The sequence below is a fragment of the Agelaius tricolor genome, unplaced genomic scaffold (genome assembly GCF_023055355.1).
Source record: "Agelaius tricolor isolate 1412-34295 unplaced genomic scaffold, bAgeTri1.0.p SCAF_2, whole genome shotgun sequence".
Classification (NCBI taxonomy): domain Eukaryota; kingdom Metazoa; phylum Chordata; class Aves; order Passeriformes; family Icteridae; genus Agelaius; species Agelaius tricolor.
This window is the reverse complement of record NW_027269262.1, coordinates 25437003-25464807: the sequence shown is the minus strand read 5'-3', so window position 1 is coordinate 25464807 and position 27805 is coordinate 25437003. Positions and strand designations below refer to the sequence as shown.

Below are 27805 nucleotides of genomic sequence, written 5' to 3'. Positions count from 1 at the left end.
TGCAAATGAAAAGTTAAAACATCCAGGTGTTAGAGAGCAAAAAGCCTTCATCCATAAAATAATTTTCTTTACTCCGATTTGCTGCATTGTTATTGAAGCAGTGACAGAGGTGTATCTAAGCAAGAGCATTTGATCCTGGACATCACTCTGCAGCCAAGATTTTCATCCAGGTTTGTCACAGGGTGTAAACACATTGTACAAATAACATAAGGCACATAATTAAGTGGCAATGGAAAATACATGTCCAAAGAAGGATAATGAATCTGATGAAGGGCCTGGAGCACAAGTCTTATGCAAAGTGTCTGAGGGATCTGGGGTTGCTTAACCTGCAGGAAAGGAGGCTCAGGGGGAACCTTATCATTCTCTACAACTCTGTTAAAGGGCGGTGTAACCAGGTTGGGGTCAATCTCTTTTCCCAAGAAACCAGTGACAGGACAAGAGGAGTCTTAAGCTGCACTAGGGGAGGTTTAGGTTGGACATTAGGAAGAATTTCTTCACAAAAAGTGTGATGCAACACTGGAATGGGCTGCCCAAGGAGGTTGTGGAGTGACTGCCCTGGAGGTGTTTAAGAAAAGACTGGATGTGGCACTCAGAGCCATTGTCTAATTGATATGGTGGTGTTAGGTCATGGGTTGGATTTCATTATCTCAGTGGTCTTTTCCTACCTAAGTGATTCTGTGATTCTGATTCTGTAAATTTGTTAACCAAAACATGAGCTCCACTCTTTTTTTATTATTTTGTTGGGAGAGCAGGAATTGTTAAAAAAAGGAATTTTCAGCTTGAAGTTTCACAAGAAATATGACCCACTTCAAGCACCAATCTAAAATACTCTACTCATCTTGGACCTTAACCCTGCCATGGAAGAGTTTCTGGATAGGTAGCTAGCAGACTGGGAAATAATTAAAATTAGGACTAATTTTTGAGTACTGAATAACCTAATTGAAGAGAATACATTAGGATACACAACTAGATAGCTCTCAAAATAACCTGAATAGAGTACATCACCTAGATTCTCAAGAGCTCATTAAATGCAGCAAATTACTATACCTGTCCCCCAAACTCTCCAACTTTTGTAGAGTTTACTAGGTGAATTTGATCAGAATCCCTACCTGAATCTACTTTTTCAACATCCAACCACCATCACACTATGCTGCTGCAAAGATCTACAAAATAGTCAGAACACACTTTAAGTGTAAAAAAGAGTACAAGTCAAGGTCTTTATTTTGCCTCCCGGCATAGCATACGCTCATTTACATTATGAATATCATCCTTTAATTTCAAGAACTTGCATTTTCTCAGAGTTAGAGCATATTAGAGGTATGAACAATAGATAAAGAGATGAGCACCACTGAATGCAAGGAAAATATTTCTTCACAATTATACAAAATAGATTAAAACTAAAAATTAGATTCTAGTTTTCCCTTCCTTTATATGTTCACAATCACAACTACTTATAGTCAATATTATAATTCTATCTTATGAAATATGAATTTAAGTATCTGAAATGCCCATTCAAGACAGAAAGAAGGTAAGCCAGCCTCTTTAATTAATACACAACTAATATATACCTACAGAATTTCCTGACTGTTTTAACCCTCTATTTAATGCAAGAATATTCAATCTCATATCAATGCCAAAAAAAAAATTAAGCCTTATCATCACTCATATTAAATAGCAGAAAATCTTCTAAAAGTGCCACACCATGTATCACATGTGGGGTAGTAGATAAAAACTTTAAAACAGATGTGCATCACAACCACACTCTAAATGTAAATTTGAGGAAGCAAGAACGTCCAAATGGCGTTTAGCAAATAAATTTAGCAAATAAATAAAATAGTCAGAAAAACAATGATCTGAGACCTCTGCTGTGGACCTGCTTTATACTCATGCCTTCTCAAACCTATTTTTCTCTTTTATCTACTCATTGCATTCAGTCTTAAAACTAGACTGCAAGCTGTCAGAGGTGGTAAGGACCTGGGTTTTTTATTCTTACTATTAGTCTGTAGGGTGTCTGGAACAACAGGGCATGACTTCAGATTGGGTTTCCGAGGCACCGTGGCTCATACAATAAACAATAGCTTCCACTAGGAAAAACCTAGGAAAAAACAACACCCTTGTGTTGTTGTTTTTTGTTGCTGCTCAAGTGTGAGCTTGTGTCAAAACACCCCTTGTTGTTTTTACTAGTGTGGAAATGGGCAGGGATGTAGCCATAGCAGAAACTTGACTGAGCATACATTTATTTGGGAATGTAACACTTCCAGGTTATAAAAGCACTGTCATTACTTTTAATGAAGGGAATTAGTTTTCTAGCGCAGAATACTCTGTTTCTTTACCTTCTCGAGCCATAAGACCACAGACAGTTCACGAGCATAAAGAAATGGGAAACAATGGTGTCTTCCTATCCATCATCCTACAGATGCTGTGGAGAGCCAAATACAGTCGGTACACTGACAGCCAAGCTAATCTGGTGAATGGCCACCTAAGCTAGTCTGGGCCTGGTGGAAAAGGAGGACACACTACCGAATGCACTGTTACAATAATTCATAAATAGAGGGTTTCAACTGTTTCTACATTTGTGATGCCTAAAACAATCCCTTTTGATCAATTTTTATGGTTTTTTCCCACTTTGCCATAATTTGTATCTCTTCATCCTAGTTGGCATTTTTGTCAGCTTAAAGCATGCTGAAAAAGAAGTTTGAATTAAACACCAAGTATTTTTATTAGACTTGTGAACTCTACTGTGGCCAGGACAACTTCATCATTTTGGGATGCGACTATTCTTTGGAAATTAAAAACAAAAACAACAACAACAACACAAACAAAAAAACAACAACAACAACAACAAAACACAGGTAGACAGGCTATCATGTCTTGGAAAAAAACATTACTACAGATTTGAAACCCTTAATTCTCTGATTTTGGTTTCTGCATGGTCAACTTGCAACATTAACAACTAGGCTAATTTCAATTTCCAGGAGATAATTTTGCAAATAGGTACCCTTTTATTGCAGTACTGTATCCCCTGCAGTGATGCACCTGCAATGAATTGCCACGTGGAGGAGGAGACAAGTTAAGGAAGAGCTGAAAAACAAGCACAGATTGTGGCTACAACATGGAAACCTAGTTTCACCTTCTGTTTGTAGTCTTTGAAGGTACAACAGTAGAAGAGAAGCACAGACTGTTAGAATTGCAAAAAATATCCCAATTCATTTAATATATGTCATATCTATGTCAGACTTGGCCAAGAGAAAGAATACATTTGTGCATGCAGAGGTAAACAACCATCAGATATATCTTGTGCACTAGAATATACCCTTTTATGACAATCAGTAGCACACTTATTGAGGTTGGTTCCTCTTCTTTCTAGAACTGTAAATCAGTACTCAGAAGGTCGTTAGAATTTAACCCATTGAATACAACCTATAGACTCAAGTTACAACATTTCAAGATTGAATCCAATGCAGACCATAGGGCTGCACCCCACTGTAGTTTTGCTGTGTTTGGTGAAAAACTGGTAAAAGGGCAGGATGGCAATAAAATCTGAACTTTGCTCTACCACTTCCCATAACATTATGTGTGAGACTTAATGCTAAGTACCTTAGCATTTCCAACTAGACAGATAAAATAGAGCAACAGAAGAAACAACTATATATTCTAACCACTTCCCACTGGTTACTGCCAGAAAGGGAACTTTTAAACAACAACTGTCCATTGTTGTACTGCAGATGGCTTCTGTCATGCAGCTGCTCAGTTAGCCACGAGTGGCCTTTGAAAACACTGTGTACAGCACTCTGGAAGAAGACTCTCGGAATTGCTCAGAGAAATCTCAGACATTAAACAGAGGAAACAGCAGGGCCCAGATTTCACCATGACAGTCAAGGACATTCTTACTCACTTTAACTTTCAGAAATTTTGCAAGTATTATCTTAATACAAACAAAGGACTTGGTCTAAAATACTGCAGCTCCCATTATCAGGAATATTTTAGACCACATCTCTACTGGAGTTATTCTATTAATACAAAAATCATATCAAAGTTTGTGCAGGGAAGCAATTCAAAACTGAAAGTTCTGCAGGAGACATGTTTTATTCAGACCTGAAGCTATAGCAAACTATTGAAAAAATGTGTTTGATGAAGAATCTCATTCCTCAGGCATTTAGGTATCTCATAAATAGTAGTATTAAACAACTTCAAGGATCTGGATTAGCAGAAACAACAGCTTCATTTTTTCTAATATCTCCAATGAATATGGTAACCTAAATAAACTGTAAAATAGATTTAGACACTGATAGAAAAAAATTACATGGCTAAAAATTTCCACCTATACAGAAGTCCAACACCAGGTCTACTATAATGAAGTCCCACTTATATTTCAAATGAGGAATTGGCTAGCAACAGTGTAATAAACATCTTGTATCATCCTGTAACAAGTTTACCATATGAAAAGTTGGCCAAAAAAAGGGTGTCCTAAGTGCTCCACATACTGCCCTTCATACTGAAGCTACTTTACACGTTGTCCCTGTACTCCTAAACCAGTTTTTTGGGTTTTTTTTTTTAGTTTTGAGGAAAACAAACAAACAAACCAAAAAAACCCAAACAAAAACCATGTAGTACTGCTGAATGTTGCTAGTATTGAGAAAAAAAAAGTGTGAATATTGCTGAAGCCTTTGTGGGCTTTTGGTGCACAAAAGGAACGTTTTAGCAACAGAGCAGAGACAACAACTTCACCAAAGGAAATTCTTTTGAGAAGGAACTGGTCAGGTGAAAATCTAGTTTCATGTAAAAGCATCAGCCTCAAAGAGAGTCTTACTAGCACAACTAAGATGCACAGCACACCTTCTACATATCTAGGGTATTTACTCAATAAATGAGGCAAGATGTTAGGAAGATTTCATGAAGCCCCTTCCCTAAGCAATGTTCTGTTTCAGAATGAAAAGTAAACATCTTACTCTTGATAAGCATTTCTTTTAAAAATTGGTCATTTACACTACTTACATAATTGAAGTTAAAATATCTGTGTTTCTAGTGCAACAGCATTAATAAAGCAAAACTGTTTTAAAATACTTGTAGGCATGTGTGTACATACACACACTTTCTTCATCTGTAAAAATATAAATACACAAAAAGATCTATAAAATATACACTCCACTTGTAAGCTCAAGCAAGGCAAGAAACCATCAGAATTTACTTTCCATATAAAACCTTAAGACTAGCTATTAGCAACAAATGCTTTCTGACACCATATGTATGACTTTGCATTGATTATCAAAGTGAAAATTTTGTCCAACACATAGGCTCCATATTACGAGGGAGAGAAATAATAGTTTATGTGGAATATGAGGTGTGAGGAAGGCAGGTAGGGTTAAACTAACACCACGTCTCTGAAATAGTTATAAACAGAGACACTGATGCTTCATGTCTACAATATTCATCTCATAAATCAAATTACATTTTGCAAGATGGAGCACTGAAGTAATTCCTAGGTTCTTTTATGCAAATTTTAGAGGGAATTGAAAGAAGTTAGCTCCATTTAAAAATGGATGTTAAAATATAACTTCAAGGATATTGTAAAAATCACTGTCAAGCCTTTTCATTTTTAATTACAGTTAACTCAATTAGTCATATTTGATTAAAAGATCCTGTTTAAGAATAGAAGAAACCACTTGATCATCTACCAAAAGACATCAAATTCCACTCTGCTGCTCATGTGCAGAAATCAATAACACCCTTTACTATAGCATATTTTCTGCAAAGATCCAAGTCTTGTGCCAAATGCACCAGGAGAAGCAGCACACTTCCCTGGGTAGATAAAGTCCAACTGCTAATTAACTCTTGCCTGTCTTTAGATTACAGCTATTTGCTTACTTTTTTCTTCCTTTATTTAATTTCTCTCTTCTGCTTAAATAAAAGGTAGAATTATACTTTAACAGATATATTCTCCATGGATTAAAAAAAAAAATAGGATCTTTAGGCAAACCACATCTCTATCTTATTTTTGATAGACTTATCTTATTTTTGATAAACTACATAAAAGGAGCCCTGATGGTGTCTTTATAAGGACTTCACTGCCAACCTACAAATATTAATTCTTCTCTGCTCAGTTTCTGAATTCTCAATTTCTTCCTAAAGTCATTCAAACTTAAAAATGTGGACAAAAAAATTGTACTAGTATTGTAGCATCAGTCTCATCAATTTTGAATGGATAGTCAAAATGACCTCTTCGCAACATTTTGTACATTCAGATCCAATATAAATCACCTTAGCTGTCTTAAAATGCTTCTCAACCAGGATCAGGAGATAACTCAGTCAGTATTTTCCAGGATATTACTCCCCATCACACAGACATGCCTAGCATTTGGCTTAATTAAAATACCCTTTATTTAAAATGGATTCAGCTTTTCAAGTGATCTAACTCAGTCCTTAGGACTGGTCTCACTTATCACCTTTTAGAAGTGGTCTTTCTTTTTCATCAGCAAGGTTATGTTTACTTCAGCATCAGTCATGAAGATAATTAAAAGGCAGAGTTGAAACCCAGCTCAAATTTACAAAAGCTCTTGAATTTGATATTTCACTATTAAGACCTGCTTTTTGTCAGCTAGAATTTCGTAGTAAATTAGCTTTTAGCTGAGCTTTATGAGTACTGTATATTGTTGATTTCATCAATCCTAACAGGAGCAACATCACATTTGGCCCAATATTGGTTCAAAATGGCTAACACCAGCTGCTTCAGAGAAAGGGTAAAGCAACATTAAAAGGTAGTTATGTATCACCCTGCTTCCACACCCACGCTTTCAGAGGCTAATTCATCCAAGATGTCCAGAGGCATATAAGCCTTAATAGTACTACTGTTACTATATGTGTTCATATTATACATCCATTAATAACCATTCTTTGGCTTTTTAAAATGTAATGCAATATTCTAAATCTCTGTAATATTATATGGCAAGAAAATTCAAATGTTACGTGTTACTCTGTGCGAAAATATAACGAATCAATTTTGAATTTTCTACAGTATAGTTTCATTTTACCTCAAGGGTTCCAACTGTAGTTTACTGCCAGATGGGACTAGATCCAAAGTTGTTATGTCCCAGAAATTTCTAAGACAATAAATGCTACAAAATTAAATAATTTGGCTCTTCAGCAAAACATCTGAGTATCTTAATTCAACAATATTGGTCCCTGAATGAGCCAGTGAGACTGCTCACTAGCCTATTACCTGCTTTTCCATATGTTCAGATTCTTTTGTCATTTATCCATGGTTAGCTAGTCACCTTTTGGGCTTGCTCTTAGCTCTCCTGATTATTTCTGTATATATACTGCCTGCTGTGGATCATGTAATTTTATTGGCCTCCATAGAGCTGGTTTCTCCATTTCTCTAGGCTATTTGGCTTCAATGCTCTTGTCAAACCGTCATTGCAAGCTCAGTCTAACCATTTTTCTGCATGCTCTGTATACATCTACAACACAATAATTACTGTATGTTCCAACTGTGTATAAATTAATAATGCATGACTGTACTATAATATATCCATGTACTATGTCTGCACACAGTAATCCCTGACTTAAAAAAATTCTAACTCTTTTCACAAAAAAGTTAGTTTTAGCCCAAGGTTTTTTCATTGGAATAAAACTAAAAAATTTGAGAAAACCATTCACAATTGAAACAAACTACTATATATTACAGCGTGCTTTGCATCTTTAAAATTACCAGTGTTAAAACTGTTACAATTAATTTAATTAATGGACTGTTAATTAACTATAACATTTTCATTTAAAAATGCGTAAATAATTCTGAGTTTGTTTTACATTATTTTCATTGCTGACCTTAAGCAGCAGCAAAGCACCAAACAGTTGCTCACCCATACTCCCCCTCCTCCAGGAGGATGGGGAAGAGAATAGGAAAAGAGAAAGCAAGAAAAATTGTTGGTCAGGACACAGGCAGTTTCAGCAGTAAAGGAAAAAGAAAGAAAAATAAACCCAAAAGAAACAAACTAAAACAAAAAAAAAATCCAACCCAGATAATGCAAAGGCAATCACCACCTCCCACAAGTAGGCATGCTCAGCCACTGGTAGCAACAGCTAACTCCTCAAAAAAGCTTTTGTTGTCAAGAATGGCGCTCTGTAGCATTAAATAACTGTCTGGCAAATTTAGCTCCTCTGTCCAGCTTGTGTCCTCTCACACCCTTTTTCCCATCCTCAGCTTACTCATACCAGGGACATGGGAAAAGAGAGCCTTGGCACCACTATTACTTTTCAGTGATAGCCAAAACACTAGCATGTTATCAACACTGTTTCAGTCACAAATCCAAAACACAGCATCATAGAGGCTGCTATGAAGAAACGTAACTCAATTCCAATAAGACACAGTACACTAAGACACTGTAAAATATAACTAGAAATTATCTCAGCTCTAACTTCAGTGAGATACTGTCATATTTTGCTGAAATAATGTCTCTTGTGTGTTTTTGGCATTGGTGGTCAGCCTAAATCAAATACTGATTTTCTGCAGTTTCATTTAAGAAGAGACATACACACCTCTCTGCTAAGCCTCCTTGTCCAGGAGACATTAGACAACATTTTGATTTCTGCACAATCCTGACACCTCAAGAGCTCAGCAGCATTAAAGGATAGCCAACACCCCTGCTTGAGCTCAGATCTGTGCTTTGTGAAAGCATCTCTCTAGCCTAAATTCTTTCACAAATCAAATAGCAGCGTCCTGTGATCTCCTCAATAATCCCAGCTGCTTGCTCTAAGGGGTTTTGAAAATTCATTTGACTACTCTGACAAAGGAAAGTTTGACTGCCTTTGAACCTGCTTTCAAAGACAAAGTTATACAAGTCAAGCTATTGCCCATGGAGTATTCTGGTTAACTTTGACAATGATGGATACCTTTCATGACCATTTCCCAGATCCCTTATGCCTACATTTCACAACTGTCCTTAATGATGAATGACAGTCATCTGCAATGAATGACAATTTTCCAGTACTCTCATCCCCAAAGAAATGGCATTATCATCACATATTCTTGCTATAATTTATCAGGGTGAAAAAATACAGAGTCTCTGATTACTCAATTCTTTATTAACGTAATAACTTAAACAAATACTTCTTTATACATTTTGAGATGAAGATAGCAAAGTATATCAAGTTCTTCAGTAGAATATACTGTCTTCATTACTTTAGGAACTGTAAATCTTACTCTTTAATGCAAATGCAATGTGGAAAAGATAGATTGTTATGATTTGAAACTAGTTCAGATGTCCTAGCTGAATCTTGAATAAATAAATTGACCCTTATAAAATAAGAGATATTCAAAACTGTGTTTTGAAAAGAAGTCTCATTCTCACCATTGAAAAAGTGGCAATTTTATTTGCTTAGTGTGGTTGTTTGAGTTTTATACACTTACATCTTCACTGATTCAAGATGGAATAGCCCAGCAAACACACCCTGTGGAAAAAGTCAACTATTCAAGCTTGCACTTTGTGAGACAAGGTCTCACCTTAGACCACCATTTTTGGCAATGATTACTTATTACTGACAGATTCAATTGAATTTATCTTAACAAATAAAGAAAGCTTGGCTGAAAATTGTTATTTCTTTTACAGTAACATTAAGGGTCCACAGATCAGGACTTCCCTGTGTCTGTACTTTATAAAAACATAATGAAAAACATAGAAAAAAGTTCTTGACATCTAACCAAAGAAAACTATAATCTAAATGTCAATCTTCAAATAGAAACAGGGTAAGTATAGAAGCATGAAAATCCCAGAACCAATGTGAAAACATTTATCAACATGATGGGCACTGACATTAGAGAACTTGAGTCTTGGATTTTGTAATGGCATCACCTTATGATCATTAGTGATGATAAGTCATTCTTCTTATGAATAGAATTGTTAAAAGAGAAAAATCTTCCTGCGTTTTCAGAAGCACTTGGAAGGACCTCCTCCCAGGCTTGCAGGGCAAAAAAAGAGAAAGTATGAGGGGTTTTTCCTTAAAAGGAGATGTAAAGGAACCTAAAATAACATGGCACTTAAGAAGATGAATTATCTACTCCAAGGGGAACCAGCTTTTTATGTCTTCCTTTGAATTGTATGTGGATGAACATGAATGTACTTTTCTTAGAGTGTAGAGATTTTATATCTGTGGTATATGTCCATAATATTTATCCATTTTCAGTATGAGACAAAGGGGATAATTAGTTTCCAGGGACTGGTACAAAGCAGTTAGTCAATGCTGCTGCAGTGAGAGAATGCATGTGTCCACAAAAGGGTGGGAAGATGACTGTGAAGGGATAGAGGTAAATCACAGCAGACATAGAAAAACTACTTCCCGAGGCAGACACACAAAAAAGAAATTACCAGATGGTAGCAAGAAGTATTCTCCATTTGCTTGTGCATTCCTCGCTTTTGGGAACTTTGTGCGTGTTTACATTTGTGTTTTTGATCTTTATAAATCTAGTTGCTTCAGAAGGCACATCATTGTGTACTTACGGACTGGTTCAGCACCATTTGTATGGTCTAGGTGTGCTGCCTGTGGAACATAGGGCATCTTCTCTGAGTCCTGCAGCAGCTTCAGAAAAACCTTTCATGAAAGTAGAAAAAAGTACTTTAGAAAAAGTACTTTAGAATCGATTGATTTTCTAAAACTATTTTACATATATATATATCCTAAACCATCCAGAATGTCAGAAATTACTACTGACTGCTGTAAACACCTTACTAGAATATTACTATAAAATTAGTCAAGCTCTCCAGTTAAAATCTTGGGGATAAGGAAAATGAAATAAATGTCAATAGATGCAAAAATCCATGCAAAACATTGCTGACCTATGAACACTTTTATCTGCAAAGATTTTTCAATAGACTGTCTGCCCTTGATTGACTTTTTATGCCCCTAAGCCTTGGTACATTTTGGAGCTCAGTTACTGCAGTTTCTATCAAGGAAACAGCTTAACTCTCTTCTGATTTTCCAGCTAGAAATCTATGGGCACAACTAGAACTGTTACCAAAGAGTTCTAGTTGTACTAGAGCATCTAAATCTAATGTACAAAATCCTACAGAGCTGAGAACCTACAGATTCCAGGGAATTCACAATGTCTAGGGACACTCAGAAAACGTGCCAGATATGTGCAAGCACATGGACAATAACATTACTGAAAGACATATAAAGGACAAGGCAATCATCAGAGACAGCCAATGTGAACAAAGTCTTGTAAAACTAATATTGCAGAAGAGACTGGGCAACAATGTGAGTTTAGTAGGAAAACATTAGCTTGCAAACCCCAAATTGGATAGAGATTATAGGATCCTGTTACCTAAAATCGCCATGAGAAAAACTGAAATTACTTTTCTATAAAAGCAACAATCTAAAACTATGCACTAGCTTGAAAGGATTGATTTTTCTAAAGTAGCAGAATGCATGTCAGAAGGAACTTATAGTTAAAATTATAAAAACCCAGCAGAATTCACCAACTTCATAATCATGAGGTCTATTTAAATGCTATATACACTTTCCCTAACAGATATGTGTCCAACCTATTTCTTCCTTAAACCTGTTTCACAGTTCTGTCCACATAAAGCCTGTTGAATTTCATAGACATGCATTTCATTTATCCGTACCTCAGCCTTGCAGAAGCTTTCATAATGAGCCTTATTCACACACTCTCCACTTCTTGTAAGCTCAAACTAAAAACACAAGTAACATTTTCTTATCCTAACCTGAACTGCAATTTAAATAGTGATCTAAGAACCTCAAGTAAAAAGAAAAAAAATAAAAATTTACAGAAAATACAGGTGCCATGAGCATCTCAAATTAAACAGAAAAAGAACAACCAAATTTTTTCTTTGTCTTGATCAAAGTTTTCTTTTGCTCTTACCCCTCTGTTTGGGTGGAGCTGCAAGACAGATTATACCCAGAGTGCAACTTTCAGAAATCATTAAGAAACCATTTATTTCTTCCCACAAAAGAATCTGATCTCAGCTATAACAAAGAATTCCTTGTTTCCAAGGAGCTCATACAATAGACAATAAAAACCAGTCAATGTGAAGTACTTTATAGCTCTTGAAAGATATTTCTTGACTTTCTAACGTCTGACTGTTACAAAAACCATATTTTGCTTAGTCAATATAATTGCCATTTAACAGTGGTTATTGATTGCATTTGTTACCTGCCAGCTTTCAGGGAGCAACTTTGGCCATTAAAAACTGCAAGTCCAGAAATTTCTGGCCTGATATTTCTGTATTAGACCCTGGAGGCAGATCCTGACAGTCTAAAGCCACATTCTAATTTGTTTTCTTGGACCTGCTTGATGACAGCTATGAACACCAATTCTGTCAAACAAACCAAACTAAACTGCAACAACTGAATCATAGAATCACTGAATGCCCTGTGTTTGAAGGGATCTTCAAAATTGTCTATTTTCAACTCCTCTGCCATGGACAAGAACATATTCCAGTGGACCAGATTCCTCAGAACTGCATACAGTCTAGTCTTGAACAGTTCCAAGGATGGGACATCCAGAGCTTCTCTGGACAGCCCAATACACTGCCTCACCACCTTCACAAAATAGAATTTCTTCCTAATGTCTAATTTAAACCTACTGCCCCGTGTCCGGTCACTGCATGCTTTTGTGAAAAGTCCCTCTCTGTCTCATAGCCTCCCTTCAGGTACAGAAGGTCACAATTAAGTTACCTCAAAGCCCTCTCCTCTCCCAGCTGAACAATCCTAACTCTCTCAGCCTTTCCTCATGGGAGAGGTTCTCCATCCATCTATTCACCTTGGTGGCCTCCTCTGGACTCGTTCCAACTTGTCCCTCATGTGCTGGGTACCCCAGAGCTGGAAGCAGCACTGCAGGTGGGGTCTCACCAGGGCAAAGCAGAGGGGCAGAATCCCCTCCCTCACCCTGCTGGTCATGCTGCTTTGGATGCAGCTCAGGACACCTTTGGCTTTCTGGACTCCGAGTGCACATTGCTGGGCCATGTTCAATCTCTCATCCACGGGCACTCCAAAATCCTTCTGGGCAGGGCTGCTCTGACGTGTTCATCCCCAGCCTGTGTTGGTACAGGGGGTTGCCCCAACCCAGGGGCAGCACCTTGAACTTGGTCTTGTTAAACCTCAAGAGATTCCCATGGGCCCAATTCTTGATCCTGTCTAGCTCCCTCCAGATGGCATCCTGTCCTTCAGGTGTGTCAACCACTTGGTGAAACCACAAACTATATATCTGTGGCTAGGACAGTGCCTACACTACAGAATGTTGCCTGCATATTTTTACTTCAGTGCTAAAATAGCTGCAGACACATTTTCTTATTTAATCTCATTAAGTCACTGTAGAGAGGATGTAGTTAGACCTTAAAAAAAATTAAACAAACCCACCAAATGCTTTTCTAATATATTCTCTACATGTCTGTTGTAGCTTCATTGACAGATACTCTGATAGAGCTATAAAGGCAGAGGGCCACCTACATTGCCCATTCCTCCCATGGTATCCAGTTTTCAAACATCCTCTTAAGAATGGGAATCATTAGGAACTACATTGTACAGAAGATATGATAATTTACCTGATGTTGAACCAGATATTGTGAACAGAAGTGGTGTTAGCCTAACAATGTTATAAACAGAGTGAGTACCTACTGAAACACACAGGCATGGAAAAGTCAGGATTAGGCACCATGACAAAGAGACAGTGTGTTCTTGCTACATCTAAATGAAGGCATATTCTAGACCTCAGCAGAGCATCTTTTCCCCACATGCCCTAGCAATTCCTGCTTGCTCAGTTAGTCAGAGCATGGTGTTAATGACAGCAAGGTTGTGGGGTCAATCCCCATGTGGGCCATTCACTTAAGACCTGGACTTGATGACATTTTCGGGTCCCTTCTAACCCAGAATGTTCTGTAAAATTCTGTAATGTAGCCATGATATCTTCTGAAAAATCCCTTCCTTAGGATTTTTTCTCCTGAGAAACCTCAGGAACAAAATGTAAACAATGGTTATCTGCTACTGTGGAATGCAACAGGTGGATCTGTGATTGGTCTCATAGAGTTGTTTCTAATTAACGGCCAAACACAGTCAGCTGGCTCAGACTCCCTGTCCGAGACACAAGCCTTTGTTATTCATTCCTTCTTTTTCTATTCTTAGCTAGCCTTCTGATGAAATCCTTGCTTCTATTCTTTTAGTATAGTTTCAAAATAATATATATCATAAAATAATAAATCAAGCCTTCTGAAACATGGAGTCAGATCCTCATCTCTTCCCTCATCCTCATACCCCTGCGAACACTGTCACACTGTAATTCTCTGAAATTCTATTTAATTTCTGTTTTGACTAGCAAGTCTATATCTGACTAAGGACTTGTCAAGGACAAAAAGTGCTTTCTGTCCTTGAGAAAACAAGTCTGGCCAAATGACAATATTACAGTGAAACAGATTAATGTGGTTGTGCCATCACCAGAACGTGTTGGAGCACCCTGCATCTCACTAGAAGGTGCACATCATTTCAACTAGGTATATGCCTTTCCCTGGAAAGTTTTGATGCAAACTCTCAGATAATTTCAAAAGAAAATAATTTCAAATCAGTACTCAATTAAAAAATTTTGACACATCTTATTTTGAAAAGAAGTTACAATTGTTTTGTTCTCCCCTCAAGGAAAAGCAAGAAAGCAATAACATTTGAAATCTCCAGAGTTGCCAGAAAGTGAAAAAGCATCCTCCAGAGAGCTCTTAGTATATGCTTAATTTAATTAACTACCCTTCTACCCTCCTTTTGGTTCTACCAACACTTTGGAGTACAAATATTATAAAATATACAAATACAAATGGTTGGAAAAGATATCTAAAGCCTAAATTTGAGCAAATTTAATATTAGTGATATTTAAAGGTGTCAGAAACTGATTTGTTAGCACTTTAAGATTCCTTTGAAATATGAATGGAAGTCTATTTTCCCTCAGTGAATACGATTTTTAGAGAGTGTGAGTGTCCTTCAGAATTAAAAACAATAATGGTGAGTGTATAAGAGAACAAAAAGAAAGGACAAAAAAATTATAATACATTTCTTCCTTTAAGACAAAGGTTCTTCATTTCCAGATTGGATTGTTTGAATAGATTAAATAGTGCTATTATGTGCTATCCTTTTAGTTCCCAATGCAAAGTGGCTTTTGATAAAATAATAGAGAATTGAGGTTGTAATGACAACTAATGATGAGATGCAGAGATGACAGAAATCAACCCAAATTAATGCATTAAATCTTCAAGCTGAAGAATGATACATTAATATCTAATACACATTTAAAGATGTTTTAAACTTCCCCTTCACAAAACAGCCAAAAGCAAGCTCTCAACTGAGTCATAGATACAGCTCACTGAAGAATCATCCTCATATCAGGACAACTTCGCATTTACTTTATACATGTCAGTTCTGGAAAGTCTTGTGTTATCTCATGGGGATGTAAGCCAAAAGTATTCTTAATATATACATTACCTCCAAATCTCTAATGTTGGCAGTGAACAATATTATTACTTATACCATCTTAATCATCCATCTTCTATATGAAAATAAAAACTTTTCAATATTTTTTTACTTGCCTCATAGAATTGTATCACAGGAATCTAATTTACTTCATAAGATTAAATAAAATGTTTATTAAAGTTGTAAATTATGTATGCTAGGAGACATTAGCCTCCTATCATCACTTGAAGTGAAAAAAAATTATTTCTAAAGGATCTATAGTACAGTACTTGGATAGCGGTGGTTTCGGGACTCTTGTAATTTCGAAATTATAAATAGGGTAAAAAAAGTCAAAAAGAAATAACCACTTGCTGACATGGCTATTTACACAGAGCTAAATTCAGAATTATGAAGATGCATAACAGACTCTCTTCCTCTGATCCATTTAGTATATACACCCATATACATGTACATATATGTTTGTATATATGCTGATGTATACTTTCATCAAAGACTTTGTCTCCCAGTATACACAAAAAATATTCTTTAGGTACTTCATCATACAGTTTGGCTAAGATCTAAGCTTCAGAACTAGTAAGTTGAAATGTATTCTTAGCATTTTTTTTTCAGTCCAAAGAGTCACCTGAGCTGAATCACCAGACTTGAAAGCCCAAAGTTTGTTCCAATGCTATGGGCTTAGGACAACACTGCTTCTCAATGTCAATGACACATTACATTTCCCTTAAGTTAATGCAGAAAAAAACATTTAAGGGTTACACAGTTCATCAGTCTTCACATTAGATTCTTAAAAGAAAAAAATATGCCATAGTAGAGTGGGTGCTGAAATTAACAGCAAAGCAAAACTATACAGTATAGATTTTACCTGATTTGGGAGATTTTGTTTGTTTGTTTGCTTGTGCTTGTTTTTTTGCCTTTTTTTCGAAAATGTGCTTCTCACAAGAAATTGTGCAACATAAAAGATACAATCAAGATTCTCTAACCAAGAAAATGTCATTACAAGAAAAACTACAAGTACCTCTTCCAAAGTTGTGTCAGAAATGCCATAGCCAGTCACATGTAGATGCTGAAGGCTTTGATCTAAAGCTTGGAAAAGACCTTTAAAAGATGTCTTATCTGCCCTTTCTGGGATCACATAGGTCAGCTCAGTCCCACTGTTATCTTTCAAGAAGGCCTCTGGAATGTGGGTCTGTACCAGAGAAGTGACCTGAACAATGTGCTTAGGGTCCTGGATTTCAAACACAGAGGGCTGTAAAGAAAGAAAGATAATAATGCAGAAAAAATTAAATATTACCAGAAGTATTGGTCTCAATATTAGAATTCATACAGGAAAAAGTCCACTAATGAAACTGCATCACAGCTGAGATACAGAGACTACCTCTCAGGAATAAAGGGCAGTGAGACAAGGTATCAGTATTTAGCTGAAACTGAGCATTTTCAAAGATGCTGTTGTATCCATTTAAATAGCAATAATAATACCATCCACCCAAAACAACTAAGGAATCCAATAAAAACATGTTTTGCTGGTTCTCTAATAATCCTATTACTAAACATATTACTTCCTGGCAGGGACATACATCTTCCTTAAACTGTACTTGATAAGTACTCTTGAGTTCAGTACAGTACATTTTTAACTTACCTTTTTTATGAGTGTTAGACTGTGTCCCTGGCCATATGTCTCCCTCAGATAAGAGGGAGAGCCACAGCACCTCAGCTGGCCTCGCTGCAGGATGGCAATGCGATCACTGAGCACCTCGGCCTCATCGAGATGGTGAGTGGTAAAGATCAGAGTGCAACCTGCATGACAAAGATTGGTACATGTCTACAAAACCTGGTTTCCAGAGAAACCCCTCACAAGGGTCCTTTAGCCTTAGGGCAACATATTTTCAGGACTCTTTAAAATCTTTACTACACAAACAAAATATGCTGTCAGAATTACAAATTGAGTTACATTCAGTTCTAAACTAACTTTGCCCTATTTTATCCTTAGCGAAGAGTATTAAGGCTTTAGAACCTCCAGCTGTTCTAAAAGCTTAAGAAATTCCTTAAAATGACGTAACAGCAGTGTCTCTTTCAATGGATCACTTATGTGAGTTACTACAGCTAATTGATTGCTCACTAGCTGAAGAGTTTGCTTCCGACAATCAATTTTAGAATTAGTGTAGCAGACTGACAACGAATACATTTTTATTAGAAGTATATAAGCATCTATATACAGGTATATGCGAAACAGGAAATGGAAACCAGAAAGCAATTTTGGAAAGCTGAAGAAAGGGGAGAAACATCAGGACAGGACTTAGGACTAAGTTCAGCCTTAAAGACTGGGTGTCTTTCTGTGCAATAGTGGATAATTCTTGTAATACCATTTGACTTGCCTTAAAGTTACCAAAATCAACTTAATGTTTCCTCAGAAATGAATGTATTTAGCTTTTGATAATATTTTGACTACACTTTGACTATCCAGTTTAAATTTATTGAAAAAAAAATACAGAAAAGAAAATAAGAAGCAAACGATGGCCATAAACTTTGTACCGGTTTTGTACTTCAGAAGAACATCCCAGATACTACGGCGAGAACATGGATCTACGCCACTGGTGGGCTCATCCAGAACAACTGTCTTGGAGTTTCCAATAAAGGAGATGGCAATTGACAACCTCCTTTTCATTCCCCCAGAAAGGGCTCCAACAGGTTTGTACTGATGCTGGGATAAATCCACATCTTCCAGAGCTCTGAAATAGGAACACAGAAACAGGACCAATTTGAAAATGCTTTCCAGTCACATTCTGTCCACTCAGAGAACAAGTACTGAAAATTCATTGTAAACAGAAAGCAATAAAATCACTACCTCTGTCTGATGATATACTTTGGTATCAAAAACAAATAGGAAAAAAAAATCTCTACCTACAAAGCATAAATGCTTATCATCCTCAGATGCACAGATTTTAAATAATATTGTAAAGGAAAATTTTAAATTAAAGATAATAAAATTAATACTAATTTGTTCAGCAGCTTCAGCAAACTACAGATTATAGCCCCTCTAAATAATGATAAAGACTGCTAGTTTTGGGAAATAAACTGATTAGAGATCCCTGAGTAGAATGATATTATCTAATCAAATTTAATCTAATTCCTATGTTAAGGACTGGGAGATATCTTACAGATGTTTCCAATTCAGCCCTTGCCCTTGCAAGATGCTGGTCGTGCGTCTGAGCACGGTATGGAAACATGATTAATAAAGGCAACACTATAAGACCTTTAACTTATTTTTCATCACACTGAGAGTACAGTCACTGACCTAAGAGCTTTCAGCTGCTATCAGCTTGGCAAGCAAGACATAGAAGGCTCAACAGTCCTAAGCTAAACTCCTGAATCATTACAGTGAATATGCAGTCTGTAAGCAATGCCATTTACCCTGAGAGAATTTCTCATTTTTAAGAAAACACATTTCAATAGCTGTTCTATAGATATATAGTGAGAAAAATTATTCTTAATCTCTTTAGAAGCCTGCTCTTTTAGCTAATAAAATGAAGTTCTTTTGCTTCATTCTTTTGTTGCTTTTCCAATTTCTCTGAAGTCTTTTAAAAATAATTCTTCTTAGTAGCAAGGTCTGCAGAGTTCTGAGTGTTCTCATGTGCCATTAGTATGACGGGCTGCTGCTAGAATTACAATTCTGCAGTTTAAGTACATTAAGATACAGAACATTATTTTGCATCAATTTTAAACCATTTACTAAGTTTGTTTTGTCTCTGTAATTCTAGAGAATTCCTTCTGTTGTTTCTGGAGAGAATAGGGTGTCCACACCTGAGTTTGTTCAGATCCAAATTTAAAAGTAACAGCCTTTTGTGATTGCTACCAAAAAGGAAAGCCACTTTGCCACAAATGCCTCTGCATATGCCTGATTGTACACCTAAGGAAGAGTCTCATACACTTGACATTTTTTTCCATTGAAGCATGGAAATGCCCAGCCCTTCTCAGAGTCTAGCATGAGTCAGAAGGTAAATACAGACTTTTTACACTTCCACACTGTTTGAAAAGCATACCTTTTATTTCTGAAGTAGAATAAATGCAGTTTGCTACTAATGAACCAGATTTCAGCTTGTACAGTTTACTAGTTACTTTAATATACACTAGGAAAAATTAATATCTAGTCCTATATTGAAGAAATATCAGCACAAAAACACTAGCAAATGTTTTTCACCTGACAAGTGGTAAATCCTCTGAGTTCATGTCAGAGCTCTGACTTATTTTTGCTATTGTATTTTTCATTTTTAAACCTCATCATTTATTAAAAACATTTCAAGGCTGGATTTGGCAAAGGAAAATGAGGTGGCTTATTTAAAAATATTTGTAGCAATCACTGCCTTTACCTGGATTTTCTGGTTTTCTAGCCTTTCTTCTGCTGCAGGTGAAGGAATACAGGATAATGAATATATAAAGTAATTTTGTTGATTTATTTAAAAACTCGGGGTAAGCACTGCAGGTTTTTTTTTCTATCTGCTTCTCCATCAAGGATAGAGGTAAGGCAGACAGCATGAGGTGGAACCCCTGCAACTTTTACAAGGCTAAGCACTTCCACTCCAGTGAAAAACATCATTATTTGATGGTTCTGTATACCAGGTTTTTAACAGTTGACAGTTTTAACAATTGACAGTTCCCTCTACAAATATATTCAAGTAATAGTTAGGCACTAGGAAATTTATTTTCAAGTCATGATTTCAGAACATGAAATGTGACAAAAACTCACAAAACCCTGCAGCTTCCATTGTTTTTCCCTTGTAAGTTTTGCATTTTCTCTTTTTTATTTGGGTGGCTTGCAACAGTCATTACCAATCACTTGACAGATTTCAAGAAAAGGAAGGAAAACTCACCCGCTGACTTGCTCATCCAACTGTTCTTTTGTCCACCCGGGTGCCTTCACTGAGCCGTAAAGCAGGAGATGCTCTCGCACCGTAAGCGTGTTGAACAGGACGTCGTACTGGGGACAAACACCCAGCTCTGTCCTGATGGCAGCCAGCTCTGTCCGTATGTCCTTCCCATCAACAATAATGGTGCCAGAGCTCGGTGGATACAGACCAGTCAACAGGGATCTGATACAAGAAAAAAAAAATCAGCAAGATAACATGCAATTAGCTCATCACTTAGATATCCTGAGGCATCCTTAGAGTAACACCAATTCAATCAAGTATAGTTATAGAGACATCATTAATGTTTTGGGTTTGGATTTAGCTACTTTTTTATTTTGGTGGCTTTTTGGGTTTGGGGATTTTTTTGGTTGGTTTGTTTGTTGGTGTGTTTTTCGTTTTGTTTTTTGAACATGATCTCAAGAGTTCCTAATTTCCCTTCTTCCAGAGCAAAATCTTTTTTTTCCCCCAATTAAATATAACAGGTGGTTGTTTCCTTTTCCACATGGGTATTCTGTGAGGACTATTTCCCAGTTAGGTCCCATTCTGTGTCACTGGCTTGATGAAAGCTGATTATAGCTAAGAGAAAGGTAGAAACATAAGCTTCTTAGTTGAGATATTTCTAAGGTCATTTTTAATTTTATTACTGTCATTTTTGGTCAGCTTCCAAGAAAGAAGTCCCCTGCAACTTCTAGGGACAAAAACACCATAAAATTCCACACTCTCCATGTGATGAGTAAATATACGTTGCCAAAAAACACTCCTTCAAGATGTGTTTCCTGACACATCTCCAACCAGACATGCCCAAGTCCTGCTTAAGCAGTTCTTGGGATATTATGGTTCTGGTGGCACAGAGGACTCAGTTCTCTACTCATTACATTCCTTTCATCATAGATATACAACCTTCACTTTCCATGTGCTTTGGGGAGTTTATCAAATATTTATTTGGGGGGGGGAAGAAAAGGCATAGCAAACAGTTCACAAAATTTTAAACTGAAAAAGCATAGCAGAGATCAGAGTAATAGCATTAAAAGTCAGGCTTACATAACTGTTGTCTTTCCAGCTCCATTAGGTCCCAGGAGCGCTGTTATCTGGCCCTTATGGAAAGTGAGGTTGAGATCTTTAACAGCAGCCTTTTGACCATCCACGTGCTCTTTGGTGAGGGACAGCAGCACAACACCAATGGTGGTGGCTCCTTCAGTGCAAGGGACTTTCCATCCCTGAGGTGCTGGGTCTGCATGGGGAAGAGCAGCAGAACAAGCAGGTTGCTGAATCTAAACATGTGTTTGTGCATAAAAGGAATAACAAAATTAGTTAACTTCTGCTACCATTTACCAAGGCCTAGAACAGACATTCAAATTGACTGAACTGACACAAACTACACTGAAATGAAAGATACCATGCCAATTAATATTCCTAAGAATTTGGCCCATTTGTTACGCTGAGTTATGTGCATGTCTATATATATCTTGATAAAGTCATAAAATAGTTGCTATATTTTATTTCTAGTTAAAAAATACTTATAATAACATTACCTGAATCATTTTTTATGTCCATAAGCATTAGAATATTGTAACTGTGTAAGCTACTTCATATATGTCATCCAGTTTCAGGCACACAATATTGACATAATAGTCACAGGCACAGGCAGTTACTCTTCACAATTCCCCTCAGTCAACTAAGCAAAGCAGATCTCAAACTATTCAGAGCAGCCTAGTCCAAGCATAATTCAAGGTGCTCAAGGCAAGCAGATATCCAACAATGTTCTTGCTGTGAGGCAATATCCTAAGCAAATTGAGACACCATGTGACACCAATGAAGTTGCCTTCCTGTCCATGTCAGGTATGCACTACTTTCCAAACAAGAGCACAGTCAACCAGCAGCCCCATTACATTATTCATGTTTAATATTTTATTGACTCATTACTACTTAGAGATCTGGCAGTGAGTTGGTTTATTTTTAAGCAAAGGCAAGCCAGATTGCAATGTTAATCCAAAGAAACAAACTTTTATGCTTGAGAATTATGAGAAGAGAGAAGTATTCTATGCATATACATACACATAAGATATTTATGGTTTATAGTTATATTCTTTGCAATACTTTTACATAAATAAAATGCAAACATTACAAGAACAGAGAATTATCCTCTACATGAAAAGCTTGAATAATATAAATCAAATTATAAATTTAAAAAAAACATAATTATTTCAAAGATTGGTTTGTTTACGCTGTGAATGAAGAAGTTGTTTTGCTGCTTTCACACTCAATTTTAAGCTTCTGGCAAAAATTCATTCTAAACTTGAGGTCACTTGCTAGCAAGATACTACCAGCAGTTGTGACACTACTAAGATCTCCTACCCATGCACCTCTCTTCTAGGAACCTCTCTGCTGTTCCCTAAATTTGCATCCTTTAAATTAACAAAAAAGCACTCAAGAGCAGAGGGGCGTCAGACAATGTAGCTCAGGAAAGACTCAAGAGAGAGAGCTCCAAGTTACTTGCAAGCACTAAACTGATTACCCTGGGACTTCTCCAAAGGGGAGCTCCAAGTGGGAACACAGCACCCTGGTCACTGCCAGCCCTGTTGCAGTTGTAGTTCCAGCTGGTAGGACCTACACTCCCAGATCTTCCCTCACACACCTCTGATTTCCTAAATGTTCTCCATGCCCCTGGGACCAGCCCTTACCTGGGCTGTATGGAACAAGGGAAGAAATTGCCTGGAAACAAGTCACTTGGCTCTTCCTAGAAAATCCTTCATGGCTGCATTTATCCTATTGTCGGTACAATGGCACCCAATTCTTTTAAAGGACAGCAAGCTCCTTTGCTGCAGACAGTGTTACCATTCACACACAGTTTGTTATCAACCACATGGCATGAGGAAATGGCTTAAATAACTTGAGCCAGAAACCACACTAAAACTGGTCAGGCAGAGAAGTTTACATCTTTGTTTTCTGCACATTATGTGGTGAACCCAGGAAACATGGGAAAGCTTCATTTTATGTAAGAACCAAACACAATTGTGTTAACGAAATGGACTTGTTCCAAATTGCAGAAATTCAGACAAAACTCATACAAATAATTTTTCCACAAGTGTTAAAAATGAACCTCAAGACATTTTGAAGTCTGCTCCAATCTAGGAGACACCTGTATGTAAAAGCGCTGAGTTATTCAGCTTCTTCACCTATGCTACACACAACTGAATAATTTCTAAGATATTGTAACTCCCAAAATAAGCACAACAACCCATCATGTTGTTCTAAGGCCCAAGATGGAACGCAGGTGAGAGTGACTTACTCCTTCATTTCCAAAACCTAAACTAAATGTGGGAACATCCTTAAAGGGACTGGAGAGGGGGGAAAAGGTTAAAAAATCTGAATTAATTGTAAGTAAGTGAACATACATAGAAGAGCAGTGAAATTATCTTGAGGCTGAAAAAAAATTAGGTACAATAACAGCTTTCTAGACAAATGGCTAAGAAGCAGACACAGAAAGAACAGTGATTATAGAAGAGGGAAATTAGGAACAGAAGGGAAAGAAACAAAGTTAATTTTTCCACTGAAACAAGAAGCAAATTTTAAAAAAAGTTAATAAAGCCCATCACGTTTGGGATTCATTGAGAGTATGAAAGGGTTCAGTGGCTTCCAAAAGATCCAAACAATGCAAAGTGGCAATACACTAGGAGAGGATGAACCCAAGAGATACTTATTTTACATCTTTCAAAGAGTTTTCTTAAATATTTCTGTACAATAGTTTTCACAGAATAAATCAATCGTTACAGGGGGTAGCAAAATGAAACACTTACTATATAATATTCACAGTATATATTATATAATGAAAGAGAGAAAGGGATAAGCTCTAAACATATAATACAGGACCAAGCAATGATAAAAGCAGATTGACTCTGACTAGTACATACATCATTCAGAAAAAAAAGCCATTGTTCAAATTCTATTACTACAAACCTTTTTCTTGGAAGTTTTCATTGAAGAAAAACATATTAGAATTCAGATAATGTCTCTTGCTTCTCTCTGTACCACACAGGTTCTTCCAGTAGGAAAGAGTAAAGGGAAAGTACCACCGGTTCTTCAATCCAAATTTTCCTATATTAGAATTATGATATAAACTGTTGAAAAGTTTATAGTCATTTTTCATCTGTTTGTAGACTAAAATGTCCTATTATTGCTTACAACGAGTTGGTTACACCATTTAATTAGCCCAAATACTTTTCTTTACTTAAAAATTTTAATAAAGTGTAAAAAAGTCATTTGGTCATAAAACCAGGTTCTTCCATGAACTAATCAAGCCTCAGTGATGTTTTACCCCATCTCCAAATCAGCTTCAAAGTGTAACAGAATCATAGACCTATCATAATCTTGCAACCCATAGGGAAGAAAATGCACCAAATAGCCTGCCAAGAGAAAGAGCCTGTTTTTTTATTATAAAAATAGTCCATTGCACCAGTTCTTCCATTAATATCTGCAACACGCAAACAAATCAGCCACCAAAAGAAACACTTATTGTGGCACATAAACAAAAAGGGCAAAAACACAGTCCTATGTACAAACTAATCTTTGGCAGTGCCTGATCTTTTCAAGCATTACTTACCCATCGCACAATACACACTCTCTCTGTTTGGAGTGTCATTACACGGACACTGAAGGGCAAGTGTCAATTCAAGATAAAGATTTTTAAATTCAGTTGCATACTCCACCCACCCCTATCTTTCAAGGCAAAATTTAATTTTAATTTAATAAACAAAAAATACAAAGTAGCCATAAGAAAAAGTGACATATGCAAATCAGAGGAAAGATATATCATCAGAGGAAAGGTAAAACATACAGTGAGGCGTGAGGCCATGATTCAAAATACATCAACTAACTCAATAAGACTTATAAAACTTAGTTAATGAAAAAATTTAAATAACCACACCACTACTTTCTGAAAATATACTTGAAAATCAATTTGTTTTCTCTATACACTGGACCATGGATTGATTGGGAACAAGATACAGTTACTGTGCTGTCTGAAATTTTTTTTGATCTGAAAACATGCTGTTGTTCATGGGTTTCAGCCCAGGTACTAAGAGGAGATTCACCATTTTTCCAGGAAATTTTGCTTCTAGACTAAGCTCTCTTACTGTGAAGATCCAATAAATTCCTAATTCTATCAAATATTTGTCATACCCATCTGCAAACAAAAGATATTTCATGCCTGGCTACAAATTCTAGTCCATGTGTTAACACCAGTCAGTATTTATGTATTTAGGAAGATGTTGTTTCCCAGTCCCTAAAGAAAGACAGTTTTGCACAACAGAACCATAACTCAGAAAAATACATATTTTTGTTTTATCTGCATAAAACCAAGAAAGACAATGCCACAATAAGTGTTTCCTATGTTGACTGAATGTTTACATTGTGAAGACATTAATGGATGAATAATATTAAATAAATTCTTCAAAAACATGAAATAAGAACAAGCCCATGGTCTTACCAGGACAAATATTGCTGAAATACCAGCCACCAACAAAATATAAAATGGAGTCAAAGAACATCATCCAGCACATCCATGCAAAGGTCATGTATCCTCCTTGTGCCGTTGACTGGTGCACATTATCCCACTGAATTCCTGGTAGTAATAATAATGATTTTTTTAAAGGTCAAAGCTAGATCAACACAGCATTAAAGATCACAAACACATCAACACCACACACTTCTGGGCATTTAAGCACTGGCATAAGACCGACCATAGTTAATAATAGAAATCCTAATGAACAGAAAAAAATTTCTATGCCTCTACAAGCCTGTGTTTAGAACAGCAGGTGACAGTGCTGCTGGGATAATGTAGAGAAGATGTTGAAAGGGTTGTTTATGAAGTTTTAGCTGGCCCTTAATTTGGCAAAAGAAAAAACTACAACACTGACAAAATGAATCAGGCTTTAAGCCACTCTGCTAATATAAAGAAAAGGATTACACAAAGTTTAATATCATTTCTATAATGCTAAATCTGAAGATTTAAATCTGTGAATTCTAACTAAGAAGCATAGTGTACATTTACTGCATTTAGAGGTAAACATGAATGAACTCACTGAATAATTGCTTCATAAGATTGTTACGTTGCAGAAGACACTAAAGGAAAAAAGGTGCAAACACTAATGCTACAGAAAGCTACTGTTCTGCTAAATGAAAAACAAAAGTAACAAAGTTGTAAATTTATTTTTAAAATTGCATTTTTTAAACTGCAAATGCCACTTTGTTTGCAGTACAGTGGATCATGATATTCCTTCTACAATTCTTTTTCTGCAATTGTCAAGGAAAGTTGTTTCTCCCAAAACACATTTTGCCCTTCCTTCAATAAAGATGAGTCATTTTGATGAAGCGCTTGGTGGGAAATTTAAGTGATATATTCTGCAACTGTCTCTTCCACTCTTACAAACTCTTGTACCATTATGACAATTTTTCAATAGTTTGAAACATCCACTGTTATGAATATTGTTCTTGCCGTAATACTAAAAAAAGATTGCATCCATTAATATAATACCTGAACTTGTTCCAGCTTATCAATTTATTAGAGATTTTTTCAGAACAGATTGAAAAACATTTTCAACTGTAGTTTTTGAAATAATAATTACAAAACTTTTCTCCTAACCAAAGACCTTACCTATTTCTTGGCCCTCAAAATATGTAATGAAAAATATTCCTTGCCCAAAGGCAGTTGTAGACAGGAGACACTGCAATATCAGAGAAAGAGTATGTGAACATCAAATAAAAACATGCTCTTATCAAGTTCCATGAAATAAAATATATTGTGATACTAAAATCACGCACAAACTAAATAGACCTTTTTTTTCCTCCACACAGGCTAATGGTTGCTATTTCATTTTATGTTTTAACCATACTTCCCCACAAACCTTAGTAGTATTTGCTCCACCTAACAGAGCTCCACTGACCTAGTTATTAATACTGGAAAGTGTTACTTTATCTGACCAACTGAGACTGAAAAAATGAGCATTTTTTAACAATGTATGAATTATTCCACCAGCCTAATTTAGTGAGTTATTTTGAAATAGTGAAGCCATAATATGTGAAATATGGTTTTCTTTATATGATGGTGATACTTGATGTCACATTCAGGGATGTGGTATTTTAGGACAGTACAAAGACATAAAACAGGCTATGGAATACATAGAACAGGAAAAGACCTGAAAGAACCTACACCAAAGAAACACATACCTCAGATTATATGGTTGGACAAATTTCTGATCTATTCTCCAATTATATTAACAGAAAATCAATCACTAGTTTTTTTCCAGACAAATAATGACTTTGAGAAGTGAAATGTCATCAGCTGATCTTGAAAATTCACTAATGTTACAAATATTTTGAAGTCAAGACATTAAGAGAACTCATGGGTATGAGGAATGCAACTTCCTGATATGTTCTGTAGATTT

General features: G+C 36.3%; 1 protein-coding gene across 1 annotated transcript in view; it reads right to left on the bottom strand.

Annotated features, from left to right (window-relative positions):
• Window positions 1-27805, bottom strand: part of ABCA13 (ATP binding cassette subfamily A member 13) — a 170456-nt gene that overhangs the window by 76889 nt on the left and 65762 nt on the right. The window contains exons 27-35 of the mRNA XM_071454709.1: window positions 27016-27085; window positions 25849-25983; window positions 24321-24458; window positions 21405-21594; window positions 20328-20546; window positions 17992-18188; window positions 17099-17256; window positions 16478-16708; window positions 10494-10584 (exon numbers count right to left, since the gene is read on the bottom strand). Of these exons, the coding sequence (XP_071310810.1) occupies window positions 10494-10584; window positions 16478-16708; window positions 17099-17256; window positions 17992-18188; window positions 20328-20546; window positions 21405-21594; window positions 24321-24458; window positions 25849-25983; window positions 27016-27085 (1429 nt within the window). The remainder of the gene's footprint in view (window positions 1-10493; window positions 10585-16477; window positions 16709-17098; window positions 17257-17991; window positions 18189-20327; window positions 20547-21404; window positions 21595-24320; window positions 24459-25848; window positions 25984-27015; window positions 27086-27805) is intronic.